Here is a 25,578-nt window from a genome sequence, read left to right on the forward strand (position 1 = left end):
GTCATAATTACTGTTTTCATTAAATATATCAGATATTTAATGTTTAGCATTTAAACATACATCAAACTACAAAGTAAACTGTACAATATTAATTGTAAAGTTAAATAATGGTAAAAGAGCTATGTTTTTATTAAAGCAAATTTACAATGAAGCAACAATTAAATATATGGCCTAAGAACAAGTCATGTTTCAGGGGGAACAATTGCTTTCTACTTTATCAAACTTGTACATTAATCATGTCTTGAAATGTTGGTATTTTTTTATGCTTTAGTATTGTACATATCAATGTGTAAAAGTAGGAAAGGATGTTCACTAGTGTTTTCTATTTTTAGATGTTCTTTATCACAAAACAGACTCAACACAAACACATTAAGTTACTGTTCGATGTCACTCGACAAAGTTAACTTTATGCTGCAGATATTTCTGTAATGAATATCAGCAAAGTGGACAAAAATAGAACATTGTACATCAAATACTTACTGTTATTAAATAAATATAATCACATCTATACTACTAGCAGTTAAACATGAAATTACAAGAAAATTCCATATTACTTTAAGCTAGTTTAAATATTTATGCTTTCATATTAAGAATACATTCTAGACTTTCACTATTATTAATGTAAAATGAGATAATATCAATTAACCTTCTTCCACAGACGTTTGCTTTCTGTGTACAACACAAGGTTTTTAGTGAATTACATTCAAAAGTTAGTGTACTTTCGTTTCATGGTACATCAATAATTATAGCATAAAAACATTGCTAATAATAATAATAATAATAATTAATATTTTAATAATATACAAGTTTTAATTTCCTACTTTTAAATGTCAATATTTTAAAAAAATAATAATTTATCTTAGTTTGAGAATTTTGACATTTGCTCTTTAGGTATCCCCTCTTCTCCAATTTAGTTACCACCCATCCAGTAATTATGAAACTTAATACAAAGTACTTGTTATAATAGTCACCACCAGGTAATGCATAATTTTTTTTTTCTTATTTGGTTACTGAAATATGAAATAAACAATCAGACCTCTGTTGCCATGCCCACCTATCACATACTCTCTTTCAGAAATTACCAACAGTTCTCTCTAATGTTTAATACTATAATACTGATAACCAATAGAAAGCCAAGGTTTTCATTTATCAAACGACATACTGTATTACACTGTTTTCTATAAAGAGAATTATCTGTTTCTCCTTAAGTTCAAGCTTGACTCCCATGGGAAGCAAACGAATGAGCTTAGATGAAGTTTGAACAGCTCTTTTTTGTATAGTTAGAAAGCCAGAAAAATTGTGATACTTATGGGACATTGCCTGCGTTTTGCATTATTTAATTAAATAAAACATTAATTTGTTTCACACTACTATAAGTGTAAAAAAGTAGGGTTAAGTGTCATTGGCAATCAACAGCAAAAAAAGAAGATCCGGGTTAAATACTTTTATATTGTTTTTCATATTTATTATAATAAAAATTACTAAAACATAAGAAGAGGAATCTTTTTGTGTTAGTTAAGGTTAGATTGACTGAAATAAATAAAATTTTTCTCGCAAGATACTCTCTTAATAGCTTATGCACTATATAATTTTATTGCATAACATGAGCTGCATGTTCACTAGGTGATTTACAATCTACAATGACATGAATAGTAGTTATACCAGGTTCAAAGAGCAATAAAACAATAAAGATTTAAATACATATAGATATTATGGGTGTACAGCTATTTAGGATAGACAAAAGTTTTATATTACAATTTGAAATCATTCTAAAAGGAAAAAAAATAGCAATTGAGATTTATTTAGGCATTTGTTTTTTTTTGGTGGTTACAAGGTCAGTCAAATTGACCAATCTTTATGTCGTAATATTGGTCAATTTGACAGACTTTGTAGTGAGAGTTAATTGAAGATATGTTTTGTTTCCAATAACTCATTTATCAAATTTAAATGCACTTTGCTCATCACTTATCTCCAATAGTTAAAAATGCATTATATTTATCCAATAGCATTGATAAAATTCCCATATTTTCATGGATCTATCACCCTCACAACAAATTTGAAGAAGAGTCCTTGAAGCTGTAATAGATTTTACAAACACAAAATACTGTAGTAACCAGAATATTTTAAAAGGTACTGTATTTTAATTTACCATTAAGATTACACAACATACTACTTGATGCAATTTAAACAAAATAAATACAAACTGTACAATGTTTATTTCACAGAAATAAGAAGTCAGCTCATCTACTTGTTTAATTGAACTTATGACTAAGGTATGAAATTTGTAGGTTACCTAATTTATCCCACATGGAAAGTATTTGAAAACCCATTAATACTCGCATGTCTCCATATCTAAAGAAAAACAAAAGCACATTATTATTAATACAATCTTTACCAAAAACAAACTTATCTGTATGCTTCATGTTCAACAACAAAAAAACAAATCAACCCTATGAATAAAATAAAACAAAGTTGGTGAGGTCTGATTACCCACACAAAGTTTTCTATAATAAATTTGTTTAATACTTCTTTACTGATTAAAAAAGTAACAAAATAGACACTTTTCTAAACCGTTGAACACACAAAAAAAAAACATACATAAACTATATCAACCAATTTTACAAGATTATATTACATATACTGAAACTATTAATAACCCTACCCTGTGTAACATAGTGTAGTGTTGTGTTATGTAGTTTATTAGAATATCTTTCAGCTTCTTGAGACGGAGAAAATTAAAAATACTGCAAAACCTTAACCACATAATATGTTTGACTTTACAGTGTTTTATTTTTACTGAGAATATAGCCTCTATAAACTGTTGGATAACACAACTCTTTGTATCAAAATAAAGCCAAAAAAAACTTCATAGGTAAAAATACTTTTGTTAAGAATTACTGATGCCAGATGTGTAACTGTTATCTTATAAAAACAGCTGAAAATACATCTTTCACAGTCAAGAAACTCTCGTAGGGTTCTTGTTACTTTTCAACAGTTATGGTTACATTATTTGATACAGCATCAGATACTTCATGGAAACATAATCATTTTTATAAGAATGACATATTGGTAGAACAGCCTGTTTCAGGTTGATTAAAGCCTCAAGAACCAGAATAGACAAACGTATTTCCAAACAAATAACAGTTTTTTGTGTTGTTTTTTACATTATGTGTTTCCTCTCCATGAAGTTCATGACTTTCTAAGTACCTATAAATAAAACACAACATTCCACTATTTATGACAATGAATTGGAGAGATTCAATGATCCATCCCTGTCTGGCTAAAATAATACAAACAAGGCAGAAAAAGAACAACCATGATATATTTACATCACCCTTAATGTCATGTGTTCAGGAAAATGAAAAACTACAATATGGAATGAATATTTGGTGATAGACTAAGTAGTGTACTTGATAAGAAGAAAATCTAAAGATGCCATTACCATAGTGGTTAAGAAAACTTACTCTTTCCAGGTTCAGTGAAAATAATAGAGAAACATCACTAAAGTCTTTTATTGAAGTTAAAAGTACTGCTACAGTTGAATCTAAGATTCTGTGATAATTAAATTATAGGTATAAGACTAAATTATCTATAAAAATAACAATTCTAATAGATGTAACATTTTATTAATAAGTTGTGTTAAAACTGTTAATGTTTTGATTAATTATCTATTTTTCTAACCATTTAGGTAGATGTCACTGTTGTTACTAAGAGATACTTTGAACTCAATCCAATTATGATTTTAAACAATATACTCTGTTTTAACCACAATATCCTTCCAATTAAAAACAAAAGTAAGAAAGCCGAGTGTAAAAATACAATTGTTTCTGTAGAAATTTATTAGAGTTTCTTAATATAGAAAGAGGTTATACTATACTCCAGTTTAAAAATATGTTTTCAATGAAGATATTAAAAATGAATAATTACAAACAAATGAAATGTAACATATTGTAAAATAAGTTTAAAGCAGGTAATCTAGCAATGCAACTTCAATCAACATACCAACTTCATCACTGCAGGTAATGAACAATCAGACAATAACATAATTCAATTCTAACTTTTATAAAATTAAGGTGATTAGCCTTTATATCTATGTAAGTAATAGTAATAACAGCCATTCCATACATATGTCAGCCATACATTCAAAAACTACATATAGAGGATGTCAATTTCAATAAGAAAAAGGTAGAAGTCCATTTACATATAAAGTATTATTAACCAAACAATGAAACTAAGTGAACAAACTTTTGTGGCTCATTCTTGTGAATTTTAGACAGTTTTACTTCAAGTTTTTTTCTTCTAGCACAAGTTTACTAAATTTGTATTAGAATTATCACATACTTAAATACAAGGTTTTTAAGTAAAAATAGCTTTTGGCAACCAAGTGGCTCTGTTCTCAAAACTTCAAGCAACTGATTAAGTGTCAAAAGAATTTCAAAATAAAGAAATACAAGGTATAATCTATTATCAACAGACAGCATTTGAAATTTCCTTAGACAAAATAAAAGCAAATTAATCTACGTCTTTTTTTTTTAACCTTTTTAACAGCTATATTTTTATACACCAGAAATACCAAGCATCGGTCACACACATATATCTGACTCAATATTATTACTCATTAGAATTTCTATCAGCTTACAGTCAAACTGAAATTATTTTGGGCAAAATTAAGTAAACTGATGTGTGAGACCTTAGGCTTGGAAAATATATAAACTGAAAAGGTTTGATCTCTTGAGACCAAAACTATAAATAGATCTCAAATTGGTCAAGAGATGATGGAGCTACATGGTAAAAGTTTGCACTTGAAAATAAAAAAACAAAAAATTCAGAACCATTCTATGAGCTGTTCTTAGCCTGAAGATGACCTAGGAAGGTCAAAATGTTGTTCTCTCCTTATTAATAAAAGTGTTAATACCCATACTATTCATTGAGACATTTTATTTCCAGTGGGTTTCTTGTCAGCAAGGATATCCTATGAGCCGCTATGCCACGACTAAAAAGTTAGGTGATAAAATATTTGTGTTAGTTTCACGTGTACAACAAATTAATGATGCTCACAACATTTTGACATTTATCAAAATACTCACTTTCCCAAAATCTTGTCTCGTTTGGCCTCCAAGAAGGTTTCCAGTTGCAGTGATGGTTGAGTGAGAAAGGCTACAGCTAAGGTGAAGTAATTACTCCAGAGCTGAAAATTACATTACACAAAGTACAATAATGCTCAGTCAAACCTAACACACAGTTCACAAACATTTCACATCACATGTGTGTAAACTTATCTTAATACATTTATTCTTCAGATGTGTTGAAAATTTCTTATAAATACAAATAATTAACAGTTGCTTCTTCAAGCAAGGAATTATTAATTCCTTACAATGATATAGCCAACAAAAAGAGAACATTTTGTTTCACTGATTTCATTACAAGACCAAAATGTTCAGGTGAAAGGTTGGGAAATATTTGACCTCAGTTTCACTGTTTGCCACTGTTGTGTTTGACTGAACCAGTTAAACTTTTTTTAAAACACATTTATAGCTTAGTTATAAAAACCAAATAAATTATGTTCCTTATTGCATATTTCAAATATAAAAATTATTATACTGTAGAAAATCAAGATAATTAAAAACAAAGTACTTTTATGGTCCTATATTTCTGACAGCAAAAAAAAAGGAAAAAAAGAGCAGATTGGCTGTATTACCTGGGCATCAAAAGATCCATTCTCCAAAAAATAAATTGTCAGTGGTTGAGCAAACTCTTGTAAAGCACAAAGAATGATGCTGAAAATAAAATAACATATGCAACTATTATCTTACACTTAATAATAAACACTAGTAACAATAAAGTTATGGAATAAATAATATTCATATCTCATAGAAATCACATACAAAACACATAATCAAATCCTATTACTTTTATAGTAACTTCAGTCAGTCAAATAAATGTATTTTTCATTATTATATATTTCAGCCCAACTATTAAAAATATAATACTTTTCAGAAGGTAGAACTTTATGACAGTTATACTTGTAACAAAAGCACATTCTTTAATATAAAATGATAGATTAGAATCTGATAACACTTTAGTGTCGCAATCTATGTGGAAGTTCTTCCAACAAAAGTACTACTGTCCTTATTGTCATATCTACTATTCTTGTTACTGTTTCAGTAACTGGGAACTATAAACTTTGTGATTTAATGTCCTAGTTCCTTGATATTGCTTGTTTGTTTCAGTATCAAAGTCTTTTTATCAACAGACTAAGGTTACAAACTTGGTATTTCTGTCATTACTTAAACTTATCCTGACAAAACCATTTTAGTGAATATTGCCAAGGCTACAAAACAGGCTAACTATGCTGTCTGCAGGTATCAAAACCCAATTTTTAGTGTTACAAGCCTTCACTGCTGACCCACTAGAGGTATTTAAGTTAGTAAACACATGAAATAAGGATTTAAGTGTTAAGTAATCATTTGAAATATCTAACTACATCTTCCTTATATCATATTTTAGTGCTAGGGTTATAAATTATATTCAAATATTACCATTTATTACACTATATTCACATTTTAACAAAGTATCTAATTATTAACCTGTAATACTGCTGTAACAGTAAAATAAGGATTATTACTTTTATAATAAAAATGTTGATAAAGAAATAACAACAAAAATTACAATCTAAGACATGATTATGTATTAAAGAAAGCAGACATTTCACAAGGTACACATTAAAAGTATGTTATTTTGTGATAAACATCTGTAGAATCAAAAAATATAATAAAAAAATAATTTTCATCCCTCAATAAGATATATCATGTTAGTTATAAGTTAAATGGTTATTTTACTTTGTTTTCAACAACTGAACCTCAAACTAAACTCCACTGTTTAGAATTAGACAATAAACTGGATTAACCACAGATAATGTTCATGTTATAATACACTAAAACAAAACCTGTATCTCTTAATATGAACACTAGTGTTGGCTACAACAGCAAATGAACTGCTGTTCTTGTGACTAGAAGAGTATTTATGTGTATAAATACAGTGAATTTAAAGTAACATTTGAGGTAACACAAATCAAGTGATTAAACTGTTATGTTCTGACACAAGTTTTGTGGTGGTAAGCCAGACACTAATTTAACTTACTGATTGGTGACCATTTTCATAACAACCCAATCTCGAGGAAAAATGTCCTGCTTTAGAAGTTCACGAAAAACGATGAAAACTTGCAGCAAGAAATCTTTCAACTCTCTATGATCACTCATCTGGTGCCTGTCACCAAATTTCTCCCACAAATGGGAGTAATGTTGTTCGTCCATTAGACGAAGCAAAGTGATAAGGTTTGCAACTAAGGGACCCTGAACAATAAATACAAAAATTACATAAAAAATAATTCTTAAACATGAAAAAAGAACATTTTTCAAACCTACCTAACTCTTAGTAGGTATCTACCAACAAATCTTTTCCAAAGATGGCACTGCTGTTGTTTATCAATGTTTAAAAACAACATACAAGACTGAAACAAGTCAAGAAACTTTAATATATATCTGACAAACATGAAACATATCATACTGAAAATATTTCAACACTAAAACCAAGAGTATGTTTTCTTTTTGTATTAATTATCTGTTCCTTACTTATAACATGTTGTTCAAGAGCTCTGTAATGATTGAAATAATATCCAGGAACTAAGTTTCAGTCTCTCAACATTCTTTTATCTGGTCACATAAAATAACTACTATTAGACCTACAACAGACATTAGCAAGGTGTTTCAAACACACATATCATACAGTAGTAATACTCCAACAGAACTTTCTATCATATAGTTTAATTTGTAGTTTTCTCCACAGCAGTTTGAGTACAAGTCATACAAAAAGAAAAGAGAAAGAAGTCATTGTTAAAAGACATAAAACTTAATTACAGCATGACTGAACACACATGACTCATTTATTTACAGCATGATTGGACACGCGCGTCTCATTTATTTACAGCATAAATGGACACACACATCTCATTTCAATATATTTTATGACACTTACAGCAACAGTAGACGTCCTGTCAATGTCCCTCACACTACGAATAAGGGTTTCTAAGATTCTCGTAACTAGAATGTCAACATCCTGGATGACAGAATGATCAGAGAAACCTAAGGCACTGCTTATACTAAGAGGTCGATTCTGCTGCTGCTGGTCTTTCTCCCAGTATAAAACCTTCAAGATCTCCCCCAACATGTCAGAACAGAGCCGAAGCTCTTGCTGGTGTGACATGTGGTCCTGTAGGTGCCATGTCAAGATTTCCAACAATTCCTTCCGACATTCTGCAACCAGCATCAATAACAGTAAACTCTTCAGAACATACATACAGCTCTTGCTTGTGCAACATAGGGTCCCAAAGGTACCATGTCAAAATGTACAATAATTCCTATTAATATTCTATACTCAACATTAATAACCAGTAAACAGAAAACACTTCAGACAATACATACAGCTCTTGTTTGTGCAACACAAGGTGCTGAAGATGCCATGTCACGACGTACAACAATTCCTGTTAATATTCTATTACCAACATTAATAACCAGTAAACATAAAAACAGATGTGCCAAGTTGAGACCTCCAACAATTCCTGTTGATATTCTATAATCACTATTAATAATTAATAAATGTAAAACTCTCAGTGAACTTTCTGAATTATACATCTACTCTCAACAACAAAATAATAATAATAAAAAACTAGTAATTCACAGGATAAAGCTAGTATTATCATACATATAGACAAAATCAATACAAAAGTCAGCAAATAAAATTCACCAGTCTACGTTTATTAAATTAACTCATATAAGAATTCAATTTTCAGTGTATCTTTTTTTTTCACAATTTAATTAAAAAAAAAAACACACTGGTAATAACTTACTTTGTTTCTGAAAAATAGGAGACTTTACAATACAATGGAAACATTTAAGTTTAGACTGAACCAGAGGAATAGGAAGGTCACCAGGAAGTTGTCCAACAGTCTCTTTGATAAGAAAAGTAACTTCCTGTACACTAAGGACTTCCAGAAGTTGCTCAAACACTGAACTAAGACTGTTGACCAGAGCCACCTACATACAAAGAAAACATTACTGTCAAATTTGTATTACTGAATAAAATCATTCCCATTAAAATTCACAACATTGGTAAATTAATACACAGAATTAGACGTGGATTTTTCTCTACATTAAAAAACTTTCAGTCATCTTACCACAGCCTTTGTTGGTCAACAATTTACAGAAAAGACTATGTATAATTCTACACTTTAAAACATTTTCCATGTTGTTACAGGTAATTACAGGTAAGTATTTTACATTAAAATGACTTGGAATAAGCAAATCAGTGAATCATGTGACAACCATGGCTGATATGTAGTTTAACAGAACTCAATGTTGACTTTGTTTGGTTTATAGTAGATAACATAATCCCATCAAAAACTGATCACTTTTGGGAAGGGATGTTAAAACCCTTTCCAATGTGAAATACTCATATTTTTGATTCTAAAAGACATCTTAAGGTCAGAGATTTTGAATTTCTAAGAGTGATATCCCTTGTAGTTAATGACATTGAAAAAATAAAGAAATAAGGATCAAACTGAGACACTAGAACAACCCAGAAAGAGACCTGCAACATGTTATTTAAGTTGTTGTAAGTAAAGCATGACGTCTTGTGACAGATGAAAATCCACGAACACACAGGTCAGTTGCTGAAGGTGTCTACTTGCACGAAGGAAAAGTGCACAACACAACAAAAAGGAAGGATTTCCATTTGGCAAAAAGACCAACAGGATATGAATTCACCAAAATAAGGCTCTAGTCAATATCTACATTTCAACCACCTCATTACCCAAACACCTGGAAAAGGAAATAGATATTCTTGCTATTCTATAAGAAAACATACCAATCAAGTTGCTAAATGCAGTACCTCTGTTTTTCTTTGTCATTGGACTCTTGAAATTGGCAATCCTCCTTGTACACTAGATAGATTATGAAATATATCAGAGAAGATTGGTGTGCTTTGAACATGAAAGCCTTCTGTAATGGAAACTGCACTGAATAGTCATCACATGAAACTTGACCACATATTTCGATGTGGACTTTATAAATATATCGAAGCTCCAAAATTATTTTAATATAATGTCCTAAACCATCTCATAATTCAATACAACTCTTATATTATGATACTGTGGTATCTTCCTTAAAATGATATATCAGTGAGACTGTTTTATCTTTTCATAGCCTGACAAAATAACTTTGCAGAACATGAAATTTCTTAATGTGTAATAGTTTTTAATACCTTTATTACACTATATTAAACTTTACTTACATTGTTTTTGTTTGTTTGTTTTTTGAATTTTATGCAAAGCTACACGAGGGCTATTTGTGCAAGCCGTCCCTAATTTAGTAGTGCAAGACTAGAGGAAAGGCAGCTAGTCATCACCACCCACCACCAACTATTGGGCTACTCTTTTACCAAATAGTGGGATTGACAGTCACATTATAATATCCCCATGGCTGAAAGGGCAAGCACGTTTGGTGCGACGGGGATCCGAAAAACTTTGATATGTGATCTCATGTATCAAACAAAGTTTTTCCTACCTATTTTAATCTTGAAAATATTAAAAAATAGTCCTAAAGTTTGATCTGGAGAACAGAAATGCTAGATTGTTCATATAACTCACACAACACATAATGACTGATTAAATATTTAATTCTAGATGAAAATCTGAATGAGAAGAGATACCTTTGTTGTCAAGATTCCTTGGATGTTGCTGAAACCTAACATGTATCTGAAAGAACTGAACAGTGCTTCCAAATCTTCTTTAAAACCTTCCTCATTCTGGTTACCTGTTGCTCTATAAGAAAATTTTTTTGCAAAATGTTAACAGGCAAAATAAAAAAAAAACCCTTATGAGTTAATGCTAACATTTCATGTAAATATTGTGTTAAAAAACACAGAAACCTGTAAAGAAAAAAAAAACATGCATACACACATACATGCCAGTATAGTTCGATTGCTGTGTTGTCAATTAGTGCCTTTCTACCATATGGGAGCTGGAATGCTAACATGAAGAGGTAAGATTTTATCTTACTTACCCCCAAATGGTAGAATCTTATTTCTTTATTTTTATTTTAATTAATTCTTTACTTGGGAGAGCAGTCACCTTTCCACAATTGTCTGCAGGCAGTGAATGGCAATATAGATGTGAGACGTTATGGACTTGAGTATCTACATCTCGCTCTCCTAATTTCTAGTCTAACTGTGTCTATTTCTAATGTGAGACTAGCAAATTGGAGGTTAAGACTGATAGATGGTGTATCCCCACTGTAATGTGGGTCCTACTTCCATAGTCACCTCCAAAACATAAGATACATTTTATAATCCCACATTGCAGCTTGTACCCAAGGATCTTTCTTTACAAAATGCAGCATATTTTGTTTAATTTTTGTGTGTTTTGATTTGGCTTTTAAAAAATTATGGTTATAATATAATTAATCATAGGTTAGATTTGTAACACAATCCTTCCTCATGGTTTTGTTTATTCATTTAAGAGATGTATTCTTGGAGTGACAATAACCTAAAATGATTTAACTGCATTCAGTAGTATATCTACTGATGATGTGTGGAAGAAAGGTAATTCTGAGACGATAAATCCCATAAAAATTACTTGCTAAGCATTTAAAATATGAATATTTGTAAAACACATGTATAAGACATGTTTCTGGACTATCAATAATCTAAAATAATTTACTTGCTTTGATAACCACAAATACACATGAGTAGATCAAACAACATTTTCTGTTGATTACATGAATTCAAAGTTTAAAAAAGGTTAGTAAGGTTTAAAATAAAATGTCTGATTAACATAATTAATAATACAAGTGAATTGCCTGAGAAATTAATTACGTTTATTTCATTACATTACTAAAGCATTAACTTCATAAAAAAATAACTATCGATCTGAAAAGATACTTTACACACTAAAAAAAACATAACCATCAAAAATACACTTTTTATTAGCACTTGTCAGAGAAATAAATACAAGCATATGTATTTACATGTGTAAATACTCATACAAGCAAAACACAAGAAAAGTGTTTTAAATATACCTTGCAAACAGCTTTCTAGACTGTATAATGAACTTGATAATATAGTCGAAGGATCGAAAACATTTCTGAATAGCCTCTTGCTTTTCACTATCTCGTACCAGTTCTGCAGAATTCTTTACACATGTCAACAATCCCTTATAAACAAGAGCAGCTGCAAAATGGTCTGTGATATAAGCATGAATGACCGGTTTGAAGTGCTGAAATTTGTTATCTTCCAGTAGGGTTAGTATGTGAACCTAGGAGACATTATTGATGTTTCAAGGTGACACAAAAGTTAAAAAAAACAGATACCATTAAAACATTACATCACACATACTAACAGCCAACTGAAAACATGCTATTTGTCTGAACAAAATGAATAATGTTACATCAATATAATTGTTGTCTAAATGATTAATTCAATATACAAATCATAGAAAAATTAAAATGCTAAGCCTAACTTACTTCACTACATTAGCAAAATCTAATTTCAGAAGTTCTAGCCATTAAATAAAAGAAAAACAGCTGTAATACATAAGCTTATAATTTGCTCTTACTATGTCATAAGAGGACAATTATATATACATACACTTTTTTTCATAAAAGTATTTTTTGAAGTATTAAACATTTGAAGAATAGATGACTAACTATAAGAAGTATTAAACATTTGAAGAATAGATGACTGACTATAAGAAGTATTAAACATTTGATGCCAAACAACAAACTGTTAGAGCCCACACAAATATGGTTACACCTTATTCAAGTAAATCTACACAAGAGCTCTGCATTTTAAGAATACCATCTTTAAATGTAATTAAATGAAACATCAGCTTAATAACAATTTTTACGAGAAACTGAGCATACGTGTTATGATTCTATACAATTTTTATATCTTTTTTAATTCTAAAACACTTGTTTTGTGCCTGGCAAAACACAATAAACCCTGTGTTTAATAGAACTTGTTAATTCTATAATTATGTGGTCTCCATATATCATCAATCAAATAAAGGGTGAAACTTTAAATTTGAGATCTTTTCATGAAACACAGGAAAAGGATCTTTTTACAAGTGTATCATATTGAAATGCATATTAAATTATTTTTAAACCATAAACCAGGAAATGTTAATTTACAGTTGCACTTACTTTTAAACAACATTCCCAAAATAACTATTTTAGTATCTAAAAATAGTAAATACTAAAATATGGTTGTATTTAAAAATTTCTGAAATTAGCACACATCCAATTGGTTTTTAAAAAAATCAAGAAAGATGTCTTCCACACATCTTTGGTAACACACGGCATTAAAAAATAAATATAACAAAAATACAATTTATTAACTTTTTCTAATTAGAGGTAACAAGAAAATTTTAATATAAATACAAGTTGTACATTTATTAATTTTAGCTTAAATGATTAATGGAACTCTATGTGTCTTCCACCATTCACGACAATTAATCTGTGTTTAAATTCTGAAAAAACATTTTACATCACAGCAGTAGCGATGGAAAAGATAGCATCATGAATCCAAAGTTTCAGTTCTTCAAGGTGTTTTGGTTTGTTATGGAAGACTTCTGTTTTCAGAATCCCCCAGAGATGAAAATCTAAAAGGATTAAATTGGGCAAACAAGCAAGCCATTTTATAGGTCTGCTTCTACCAATCCCATGTTCTAGAAAAGTTTGGTTTAAAAACATTTTAATAATTTGAGCAAAGTGGGGTAGTGCTTCATCCTGTTGGAAGATAGTTATTTGTAACAAGCCAAGAGATTCTCAAAGTTGTGGGATAAGGAACTCTTGTAGTGTGTGTAGATATGAATTTCTAGTCATAATTTATCAAAGAAACAAAAATAAAACAAAACCTACATGTTTATTAGTCATATTTGTTCAACTTGTTTTGTTATCTCAAATAACAATAAAGTTATTCAACTTTATTTTTGGTATATTCGTTTGTGGACACCTTGTATAATGGTTTAAACTGTTTGAGACAATTATATAACACAATTTCCTCATAGTAACTTAAACATGTAGAGAACCAACTTATCTGTTTATTTGTTTTGTTTGTTTGGAATTAAGCACAAATCTCCAAAATGGGCTATCTGTGTTCTGCCCACCATGAGTATTGAAACCCAGACTTTGGCGATGCGAGTCTACAGACACACCGTTGTGCCACTGGGGGTCTTACCTATTTACAATGACAACATTTAATCCTATCGATAGAGACCTTCTCAACGTGACTGACTATATAATCACCATGTAATCACAAAACCATACATACTGTAACCCTGAATATACTGAATGTATTTTCACAAAAACTGACATACCTTTCTTAAAAATTAAATGTGTGTTGGTCATAGAATTTTGGAAATTTGATTTGTTTTAATGAAGTATTTTTATTAAAGATTTTCCTGTTCGTTTATGAAACCTTTAACGAGTCAGAGTGAAATTTGGCATTTCATTTCCATAACCTGTAGTGCCTCCTAAACAAATATCAATTTTTTTTTACAACTCTTTACTTTATCTCTTATTTTATCTACCCTAACTATAGTGAAATCATCAATGTACAGTGAACTGAAAAGTTAAAAAATACCTGTACTTTTTCTAGAATTACTGCAGATTTTAAAGTCATAAGGATATCAAAATGCAGAGAACAGAGATAAGAGAAATAAGATTAGAAATTTAGTTAATACATAATTTTTAATTATAAACTCTGTTTTGTGGTAAAATTTATTGGCATATAATAATAGTACAGATGTTTAATTACATTCTGAGTTATCTGTGTAAGAATATTTTGTTAATTTTGAACAGTTCTCATAGTAAAACTCAAACTAATATTAATGTGGAAAAATATTTATAGTGAAGTTTCAGGTTTTCACAGTTTTGACCCTAAACTGTATAAAAGAAACTTATCTAACAAGTTTTTAGCTACAATTAAATAATTTAGTAATGTAGGTAATTGTACAGAAATATTGAATTAGAGAGATTACACATGAAAAGCATTAACCAGCTTGGATGATAATTTAAGAAACTGAAGTTAATACTACATATTTGAGAGAAAGATGTTTATTAAGTTACCTTTTTAAGATAAAAAAAGTAAGAGTAATATATGAAACATGTTATAATGAAATCAGACCAGTTGGTTCAATTTATGGCATATTCTATGAATTAACTGAAGTTCATAACACAAATTGCCCTATGACAACAGTTCTTAAACCCCTGTAACCCAAGAATCCTCCCCACTTAATCTAAGATCTTTTCACAGACCTTCAAACCTACTGATGTTTTTGGTTTATAAAAAGAAAGAGAGAGAGAGAGAGACTCCATGTACATGAAAAGCAAAAACCCAAAATGAAATTTTATGACATATATTGTTTATTCTGTAAATTTGTTTAAATACTTGTAGGAAATTTTGGACATGACTCAACTGCTAACTTATAACATTGATTGCAACAAGTATTCATATCTTAATACATTGTAAAACAGTTACTTCTTTTTCTGGGTTTCATGAAGAGGTTGGAAAATATTAAGAAATAATTTTCCCTTTTATTTGACTGATAACACTATTACAAAATAGAGGCTTTATATAACTAAATTTAACAAATGTTTCACCACAAAACAGATAGTTTATGCTTTGCTGCATACAGAGACATGTTGTAAAAGTAAAGAAAAAATTTAAAAATGCTTTGAATTGTAAAATTTATCCTCATCTTCAACCTAGAATTATTTTCAAGCCAATATTCTGTTCAACTCTTTCAGTAAGGGCTTGGTCAATTTGACTGACCTTGCAACCACCATCACCACCACCAAAACTCTAAATTACTCATTTTGCTTTCTAGAATAACTTCAAATTGTGACATGAAACTGTGTTTATTTATCCTAAGTAGCTTTAAGCTCTTAACTACTGACAGTGCCATTACAAGTTGTATACTGCTTATTGTAGAGAAGACAAGATACGAGGAGAAAATATGTCATATGTGTCATTTTATGCAATGCTGATTGTTATAATATATAACAAATGTAGTTTAATAAAATTTTGTTAGGCATAGTAGAGGATACTCTAGGTGAAAGAGTTAAGTCATGACATTAAATTTAAAGAAAGTGTTCTTAAAAATCAATGCTCTTTTGTCTTATATGTAATTTATATCTCCAAGTTGTAACCACAGCAACATGGTCTCTATAATTCATTGAGTACAACAAGGAATTAAAAGCCCCAAACATAACAACACAAAATCTACATAAAATGATAACAGTCAATGTTTTGTAAAAGGCACATATGAGACTGCTATTAACAAATAACCATAATAGATAACATAGGTTATTCTCCGATATGTTTAAAATTTTGATACTATTATATTTATCATGCCAGATGATTCTGCATTTCAAAATTACACACACAATAATTCCTGTTGTCATATTGTTACGTTAGATATGAAAATTACATTTGAATACTATGTGATTGTTTAAAGCACATCTTAGCTAAGACTAACAACACAAACTCTGTAAATGCAAGCTTTGCATGAAGCCCAAATATTGTATGAACTTACAAGGACTTTGAATACCAAGCCTGAGTGAGTTGTTGCCTTGCCATCAATGGTAGAAAACATGGAGAACAGTGCATCTAGGATGTCCTGCAGAAACTTGACAATCTCCTCACCATTTAGTTTCATCACCTTCCATAAGGTGTCTTGAATTCTCTCAGGATGAGCTTTCCACTTAAGGAGAGCAAGGAGATCTCCTGTAAACAGTTACACAAAACGAAAAATTCAACATTTATCGAGACTGGGATTGAGTAACTAACATACACGACGAAAAATAACCTACTATGATGTAATGAAGAGTTAGCATAATGAAAATGCTTTCAATAATGTGTGTGTGTGATTGATACCCGTGTTAACAGTTCATGCTTTCATTCAAAATTTTTCATTCACTTCTTCAAGACACAGTAAATCCATCACAATGTAACTCTTAAATTTAGAAAATAATTTTTTTTTAATTTTTTGGGTCTTTTAGTCATCATTTCCTCAAATAGAATGTTTAAGTTTAATTCACATGAAAAATGATATAACCAACTAAGAAAAAAAGTACAAAACACAAATAATTTATTGTGTTTTTAGAAAAGATTTCTGATTAGTTTGTTTCACAATTAGTAACTTTATAAATTCACAAGTTTACTTTGTAAATAAACATTTCTCGGACTTTAATTAATAGAAACAATTATAAACATTCTACATATTTTAAACAAGCTGACATTAGGCTAAATCTAATCACAGGCAGTATGAAATCTTATCCTACTCGTTCATACTACAATAACTCACCATTCTGCGTGAGCTTAGTTGAGCAAAGTAAAGTATTAATTTCAAGTATTTCTCTTGGACTACGGGTGAACTGCTGCCCCACAGCTGAGGTAGTGTATGGTTGTGAAACTCCAGAAGAAGCTGATCCACAGGACTGAACAGGAGCTACTCCATCTTTTGGTCCAACAGGAAGTGAAAGATAAGCCATTGGTTCTTGTAATTTGGTCCTATCTTCACACTAGACATGAGTACAAGAAGACTTAACTGTAGCAACGTTCAACCATAGTATAGTTTTGTTTCTATTCATATTTCACAATACTCACTTGACATAATAAGATACTGAATTGATTAACTAATAATTATATTAAGTGAGAAATATAATATTTACAATTTAAATAAATTAAAAGTTACATACTTAATGAAATGTATTTGTGCACAACCAACCAAAAGTACATCAGAAAAAACAATACATATAAACAGGCAATCATCATATAAACCAACAACCACAGTAAAAAACATTCCCAATTAATCTTCGACAAGTAATATTACTGCACTGAAAAAAATCCTTCACATTCTTTCAGGTAAGTTAAACACAATGGTAATTATTCTTTCTTATTCAATGCTCAGAATTTTAGCATTACTCATTGATATTCACAGTAAAGTCACAACAATTGGATATCACTCACTGCTGTGGTTAGTAGCCTATAAAAATCACCTAGGCCTAATTATTGGCTTTTCTTATTTTTGTATAATTAGATAATAGTTACTATTCTTCCTATGTGATGAAAAACAAATGCAGATGTGATAACATTTTAAAATAAACAAAAGTAAATAAAATGAAGCAGCAAATGTTTCAAACTATCTGTCCAAAAAGTTGACCAATTAATTATTTTTCCCTTACAGACCCTTTTAACAATTTCTACTTATGTTCAGATACTTTCTAAACAGTTCCACTGAAAGTTATGGAAGATTAGTACAGAAACTATGTAAATGAAGAGTCACTCCCTCTAACTACTTGGCATCTTGTATTGTTACTCACACTTTTTTTTTTTACACAATTAGTATAATCAATACAGGTAGCTCATCAATTGCAAGTAAGCAAACTGAAACCAACAAAATATTATAATTTTGCATAATACTGAAAAAACAAACCACTCATTCACTAACTATACATGACCCTCACAGCAACTATGAACATTTATAGTATAAAAAATCCCTTTTAAATATCTAAGAGAACAATATTTTTTTTCCCAAAAATGTTTGCAGTAATTTTGTCAAGACCACAGACAACAATTGGAGTTTTTCACAGGGATTATAAACATCATAAAAAAAAGCCCTTATGAGTTTTCTACGAGTGCAATCATTTACTTATCTATAAAAAACCACACCTCCCCGAGTGATTCTAAGTCACTATAGGTCATTTTATTTTGATTGGATCACCTGTGTAAAACTAAACGAGGGCTTTTGTACACTAGTCTAGATGAAAGGAAGCTAGTCAACACTACCCCACTGTCAAACATTGGGTTACTCTTTTTACCAACAAAAAATGGTATTGAGCATCACATTTAATGACTCCATGGTTAAAAAGGTGAGCATGTTTGGTGATGGGATTCGACCCTGTAACCCATACATTGCCAGTTGAACATCCTATCCAACAAAGAGCAGGAAAGAAAATTACACAACAGTACTTACCACCATCTCTCAGACTGCTCTACACAAACAATGGAATTTGAATGACCTTAAGCCAAGAATTTACAAGTGATATCCTTATACGTACCTTATATATGTACAGTTCATGGTTTCCGTTGCTTATAATTGCTCCGTGCTCATCCATAAGTGGAATAAAAGAACATCCTAAAAGCTTCTTCTCTTTGTCCCTTGCTGCAAATTTATAATTAACTTGTACAAAAACAAAACTCAATTAATTTTATGAAAAATTATATAGATTTTTTTTGGTAATTTTATTATTTTTGACTAGTTTCTGAAATTTCATATATATTTGTATATATTATTACTGGTGCTTTTCAAAAGTGGAAATATCTACAACTCATTTCTAGTGAAGTACCAAATTTATTTTCACTTTTGGTAGAAATATATTGTAACAACTTTGTTTTTGTAAGCTTACACAATTATTAGTTTTTTAAACTACACTTTTGATTTCTAGCAAACATCATACTTTAAACCAAAAACTGATCTTACTCTACTATTGAACTTGATGCTCATGTTAAGCCTATTTAATGGATTAAATACCCAAGTGTAAAAAAATTATAAAGGGCTATAAATTATTAAATGCTTGCATAAAGCCTAGAAAAATTCTGACAAGATACTAGTTTTTTGTACAGCACTTACTTCTTACTGAAAGTTAAGTAAGTGCTGCCACCAACTCAAACAAAGGTGAAATATCTGTACACAATAAATTATTTTACCTCCCCCCCAACATGGTAGTTTAAGCTTAGAATGAATTACTTTATACCTTAGCTACAACAATGATATGAAGTGACTGATCAAGGTAACAAAACATTAAACTTCTACTTTTATTTCATTGGAACAGTCTCAGTCACCTCATTCAATATCCTCGGCTAATTTATAGCCAGCAAACCGTGGATGGCATCTTTATTATAAACAAGTAGAAGAATGAATAATACAGACTCGATGTATCATACACTATACTTCTAGAAAATCCTCTTGTGTTAAATCTTGAAAGAAGTTACTTCTACATTGGTATTCCTTTAAACAGTTTGAATATTAAAATTTTCTACTCATTTCTCTTTCCTCTAGAATTTTTGCTGTCTTACACCAATCTCATATAAACCAATACTTTTAATTTCAGGCTAAAGCCACATGGTATATTCTTGGAAGTACCAAGTGTGAATCCTCTAGATGAAACTTCATTGAGAGGTGTCCTCCATTTATCAAAGTAAATACCTAATTGTTTAGAGGATGGAACTGAAAGATAAATCTCTTTCCCCTTGTTTTGCATCTCAACTTCAGCCTGCACTAGACCTTAGCATTTCACAGTACTTGAGCCCCCAGTGATGATATGCTGACAGATATCACTTTGACAAGCATTCTTGAGTTTCAATCAAATTTTGACTGCAATGACTCCACTCCACTAAGATTCCACATTTTTATCACTTTCACAGAATACCAAATAGAAAACCGAAAAGAGTAATTTACATAAAAACTGTTAGTTAAAATTGATTTAGTTAACTAATTTAAAGAAAATTATTTCATCAGATTTCTTTGAACAATATTTTTGAACTACATTTCAAAAATGTAAGTGAAACATGAAGGTCCTAACAGTTATGGTAATAACCCTACAACAACAACAATGATAAAAAAAAAAACTTAAATTGTCCATTCACAAAAATTACTCTAATGGAAGGTTAACATAATGCTCTATGAATTTAATTATTTAATTGATTACTGAACAAGAAATTTCACAAGTTTCCACAACAACCTGTTGTGATACAAACAAACACAATTTACAAATTCTGAAACTATTCTTCAAAATCACATCACAGAATTCTTTTAAACAAAGGTAAACTTGAATATATAATATCTGTAACATAAAGGCCTAATGAAAAATAGAAAATTTAACCTACAGTTTAGAAGCTTTGGTAAAATACTTCAATTTAAGGAAAGTAGAAAAGACTTACTTGAGCAATGGCGGTACTCTATACATAAATGAGCAGTATCAAAATTCTCTATAGGAATAGTAAGCTGAAAAATAAACTCATTTTCAGGAATGTTTGAACTCACATATACAAATGTATTTAAAAATGTTATTAAGGTAAATCAACCAATAAGTTAAAAGTTACTCTACTCTCTATCCACTTTTAAACCCAACCAATAAACTGAAAGTTACTATCAACATTGTAACCCAAACAATAAACTGAAAGTTATTATTGATGATGAGAAACCCACTTGAAATAAAAATGTATTTCAGAAAGGCTGGTATGGGTATTATTACTTTTATTGATAACCAGAGAATAACATTTCGATCTTCCTAGGTCATCTTCAGGTTAAGAAAGAGGATGATGAGAAATACACTTGAAATAAAAATATATCTCAGAACAGCTGGCATGGGCATTATCACTTTTATTGATAAGCAGAGAATAACGTTTCGACATACCAGCCATTCTGAGATAAACTGAAAGTTACTTACTACCCACATTGTAACCCAACCAATAAACTGAAAGTTAATTACAACCCACTTTTTAACCCAATCAATAAATTGACAATTATTTACTATTCATTTTAATGAATTTTTAGTGTGGCAAAGCTAAGTTTATTCAGCAGAAATTAGACCTGATGAATATATATGTATACACTAACACTCATATAGATTTGATGCTACCAAAGCTATATTTAACATTAAGTATTGTTAATAAAGCTAGCTAATACACACACACACACACTCATATATAGGTTTGATGCTAACATAACTATACTTAACATGTAGTATCATTAATAAAGAAAACAGTTACTTAACATGTCTGGTGATCTGATGCTACCAGAGCTATACTAGTTTGTCACAACACTTGGCCTCATATGTAAACTGATTTAATGCATAAAGACAATGCATGTATCAGCACCTTAATATAATTTTTGTTTTAATAAACACTGATGATGTAAATTTTGGAAGTAAACAAAGATTATTTATTTAAATTTGGTCTTTATAAAACAGAAGACAGGTACAGATTATTATACAAAGCAAGTCACCATATTTTATTTTCAAAATGTAAAACTTGCTCTAACATAACTTATGTATTTTACTCTACAACTGTAGTTGTTTTTTGTAGTTCTCATTTTAAAATTAATAGCTACATGAGCTCAGTTATTATATTCAAACACAATACGTTATTACCATTTGTGCTCGTGTGCCACCTGAGTAAGTATTTGTTAATACTATGCCAACTAGAGGAATCTAGTAGTGTGATAACAATAGAGTTTTTGTTGAAACTACCAATGTTTAGTTATGTAATGATGAAAAGAATGACCTCTATATTTGACCACAAGAGCAGAAGCCACAAAATTACATTTTAATCACTATTCGTAATACTAAATTAACATGAACACAAGAAAATTAGACTTCTAATCACAAAACATTCTTGTATGATGTCTAGTAACCATAAACTCATGAAGTGAAGACTATTTAAACATACCAACATAAAAATTTAGCGATCTTCTAAAAAACTTGAAAACCTACAACCACAGGTTTAAACAAGAAATGATGCCAAAAATAACCAATAACAAAATGACAAAAATGAGCTTTGTGACTTGGACTCACAGCTATTTGTACTGAAAACTATAGTTGGATATAAAAAAAAACTTCTTTTGAAATCCACAGTTTATTTCAAGTCATCAGGCTAATGCAAAAATCTGTTTTTAAATAATACCAAGAAATAGTATAGTTTTATATAATATCAAAGAATAGCAAATTTTTATATGAGAAGGGAAAGCAAACTTTAGTTTTCTTTAGCATTACAACTTGTATTTGCACCAAGAGAAAATGTTCAAAATGTATGATGTCACCTCTTAATATACAAAGATGTTACTGGCTGTATTGCTTACCTTAATATTATCTGTCCAACGAGGACTATTATTGTGATATAACACAAGAGACTGATATTCTGTAACATTCTCGTGGCCAGCACCCGGACAAATGCTTTTCTGCAAACAAATATTTATGTATATATTATACACATACACACAACAAATGCCATTAAAAAAATATGCTGACAGCATTTTCATTACCTAGTACAGTGTTTCACAAAGTGGGAGCCACAAAGCCTTTTCTAGGAGAAGTTACCAAAACATTGGCCAAAAGCCAAATGAACTTTAATTATAAATAAACAGTAAGCTAATAAAAAGTATATTGAATTAATTAAATGATACAGTATGTCAACAGGAGATGTTATTGTTTTTCAATCACCATGTTCAATCTTTTAATATTCACATCAAGGAAGCCTCAGAATAAAAGTTTTGGTTATCCACAATTCTCTAAAGACAAGTAGTAAATTATGTCTAAACTTTTCTCTTAACCTTTTCATTTCCTTACTTGTATGCTTACATTACAACACAGCAATCTTGGTATTAGTGTTGAAAATGTAATCTAATATAAAGCTTTTTCCTTCTTGGAATGACTAGCATGACTTTTATGTTCATGATATTCCTAGCAAAATATGAAAATCAAATTATTTTACTATTCAAGGAAGCATTAATGGAAAAAAATCTGAAAATTATTAAAGAAGATTAGAATTCACTCTGGACTTTCCACCTTTTCAAAAATCCATGCAATAAAAATTATGCAAAAGTGGATGTCAGAGAAAACAAACTTGGTTCTACTACACACAACTGGTACATTTAAGGTGTTAATAAAAACAAGGAAACTTTGTTTCAGTGCACATTACTAGTAATAACAATAAGTTAAGAAAACAAAGACACTTGGTTCTAGTACACACAACTTGTACATCTGAGGAATCAATAAAACAATCTTGATTTTAGTGCACACAACTTGTGCACCCAAGGAGTTAATAAAACAATCTTGATTTTGGTGCACACAGCTTGAATACCCAAGGTGTTAATCTTGATAATAACAGCAGCTCTTCTTATCTAATTAACTAGATTTATTGATATATTTTCACAAAATATTCTAGCAACATACAAACACTACAACACAACAAAACCATCACATTTTCAATAAAATAATCATTACAACAATGTTACTTTCAGCTGCATTCAGTCAAGTAAAACAAACCCAAAATGAAGGACTGAGATACAAGTGAACAAGTAAATAATATTCAAACATCTGATTTCACCACACTGTACACCACAATTCCTTTAAAATATTTAATTTATTATAAATTCATTATTAGAACAATTCTATTGTCATTTCATAGTACTGAAAGAAATAAAATTTCACTCCAAAAACATGAAAGATATACTAAGATTCTGTATTTACAATAATTATATAATTTTCAATAACCATGTATTTAAACAAGTAACAGGAATTTCAATGGGAGCTAAGATTGTAAAATTTGTAATAAATTATAATATTATTATTAATATTGAAATATTGATACAAAAATTAACAGTTAATGGATTTAATAAACTCTAAATAAAATTAAAACATTATCAAATAAAAATATAATAATGTATTAAATAAATATAAAGAAATAAAACTTAAGTAAATTTTACTGAAAATTTCTGACAAGTATGTTTACTTGTTAATAAGGTTATTTAAACAGCTTAACACTACTTTATACAGATAAACACCTTATCGCAAATAAAGGCTTGTTTAGACTCTGAAAACTGGTCTTTACAGTGGATTTAATAGATGGTGGTTGGGAGTTATACCAGTTAGTTTATATAACTGGTTGCGACTCTGTATTAGTAAAATGTGTTTACTATGCTACTACTTAATGATTTTACCACCATAATAGGGTCCAGAATGCCAACTTCAGGAGGTAAGTTTATTTTATTTACCCCTAAGTGGTAGTACCTTATTTTTTTCTTCTTCTTCTTGAAGAACAGTTACATTCCACAACTATCTGCAGGCATAAAAGAATGATATAGATGTGTCACTCTCCCAATTTTATTTCTTTAGATTATCATCATCATTTAATATTGATTATTTTATTATTTATATTCATGCAAGAATGCCAAATAGAGGCTAAGACAGATAGGTGGTGTATCCCCACCTCAATGTGGGTCCCACTTCCACAGTCTCCTCCAAAACCTAGGGTACATTTTGTGTCCTACATTACAGCCTGTACCCTGGAGATTGTTTTGATTTGTTCAGAATTTTTTTATTTTTGTTTATTAGAAAACACACACATACACATATATAGATATATATTCACTGATTTACTAAGTAGATATCATTTAAATAAATATATCTCCTAGTAGGTTCAACATTATATTACAACATACAGTATCTTACAAATATGATGTATTACTTTATCCCCAATATCCAACAGGCCATCTCTAATTTGTGAATAGAAATTACCTGAAAAGAAACTGTTGATGACCACCAATCAGGACATCTGTTACATTACTTACTACTATAGGGTCTACTATTAACACCAGACACATCATTTGTACTTTTCTTACCTGTTTATGAAAGTTCATAAAATGGTTATAAAGTTATGGAAAGAAAGCTGCACCTGAACTTC

General features: G+C 29.9%; 1 protein-coding gene across 5 annotated transcripts in view; it reads right to left on the bottom strand.

The window, feature by feature from the left end:
* Nucleotides 1–25,578, bottom strand: part of LOC143253432 (dedicator of cytokinesis protein 3-like) — a 95,751-nt gene that overhangs the window by 37,561 nt on the left and 32,612 nt on the right. For all 5 annotated transcript variants that reach the window (XR_013029632.1, XR_013029633.1, XM_076507304.1 and 2 more), the window contains exons 17-29: nt 22,976–23,074; nt 21,058–21,121; nt 19,176–19,279; nt 17,420–17,636; nt 16,649–16,839; nt 12,132–12,367; nt 10,765–10,876; nt 8,906–9,092; nt 8,035–8,312; nt 7,141–7,352; nt 5,699–5,777; nt 5,088–5,188; nt 2,294–2,352 (exon numbers count right to left, since the gene is read on the bottom strand). Coding sequence is in view for 3 of the 5 variants with exons in the window: in XM_076507304.1 (XP_076363419.1) it covers nt 2,294–2,352; nt 5,088–5,188; nt 5,699–5,777; nt 7,141–7,352; nt 8,035–8,312; nt 8,906–9,092; nt 10,765–10,876; nt 12,132–12,367; nt 16,649–16,839; nt 17,420–17,636; nt 19,176–19,279; nt 21,058–21,121; nt 22,976–23,074 (1,939 nt within the window). In the remaining 2 variants the exon portion in view is untranslated. The remainder of the gene's footprint in view (nt 1–2,293; nt 2,353–5,087; nt 5,189–5,698; nt 5,778–7,140; nt 7,353–8,034; nt 8,313–8,905; nt 9,093–10,764; nt 10,877–12,131; nt 12,368–16,648; nt 16,840–17,419; nt 17,637–19,175; nt 19,280–21,057; nt 21,122–22,975; nt 23,075–25,578) is intronic.

This window comes from Tachypleus tridentatus, chromosome 6 (genome assembly GCF_004210375.1).
Source record: "Tachypleus tridentatus isolate NWPU-2018 chromosome 6, ASM421037v1, whole genome shotgun sequence".
Lineage (NCBI taxonomy): Eukaryota > Metazoa > Arthropoda > Merostomata > Xiphosura > Limulidae > Tachypleus > Tachypleus tridentatus.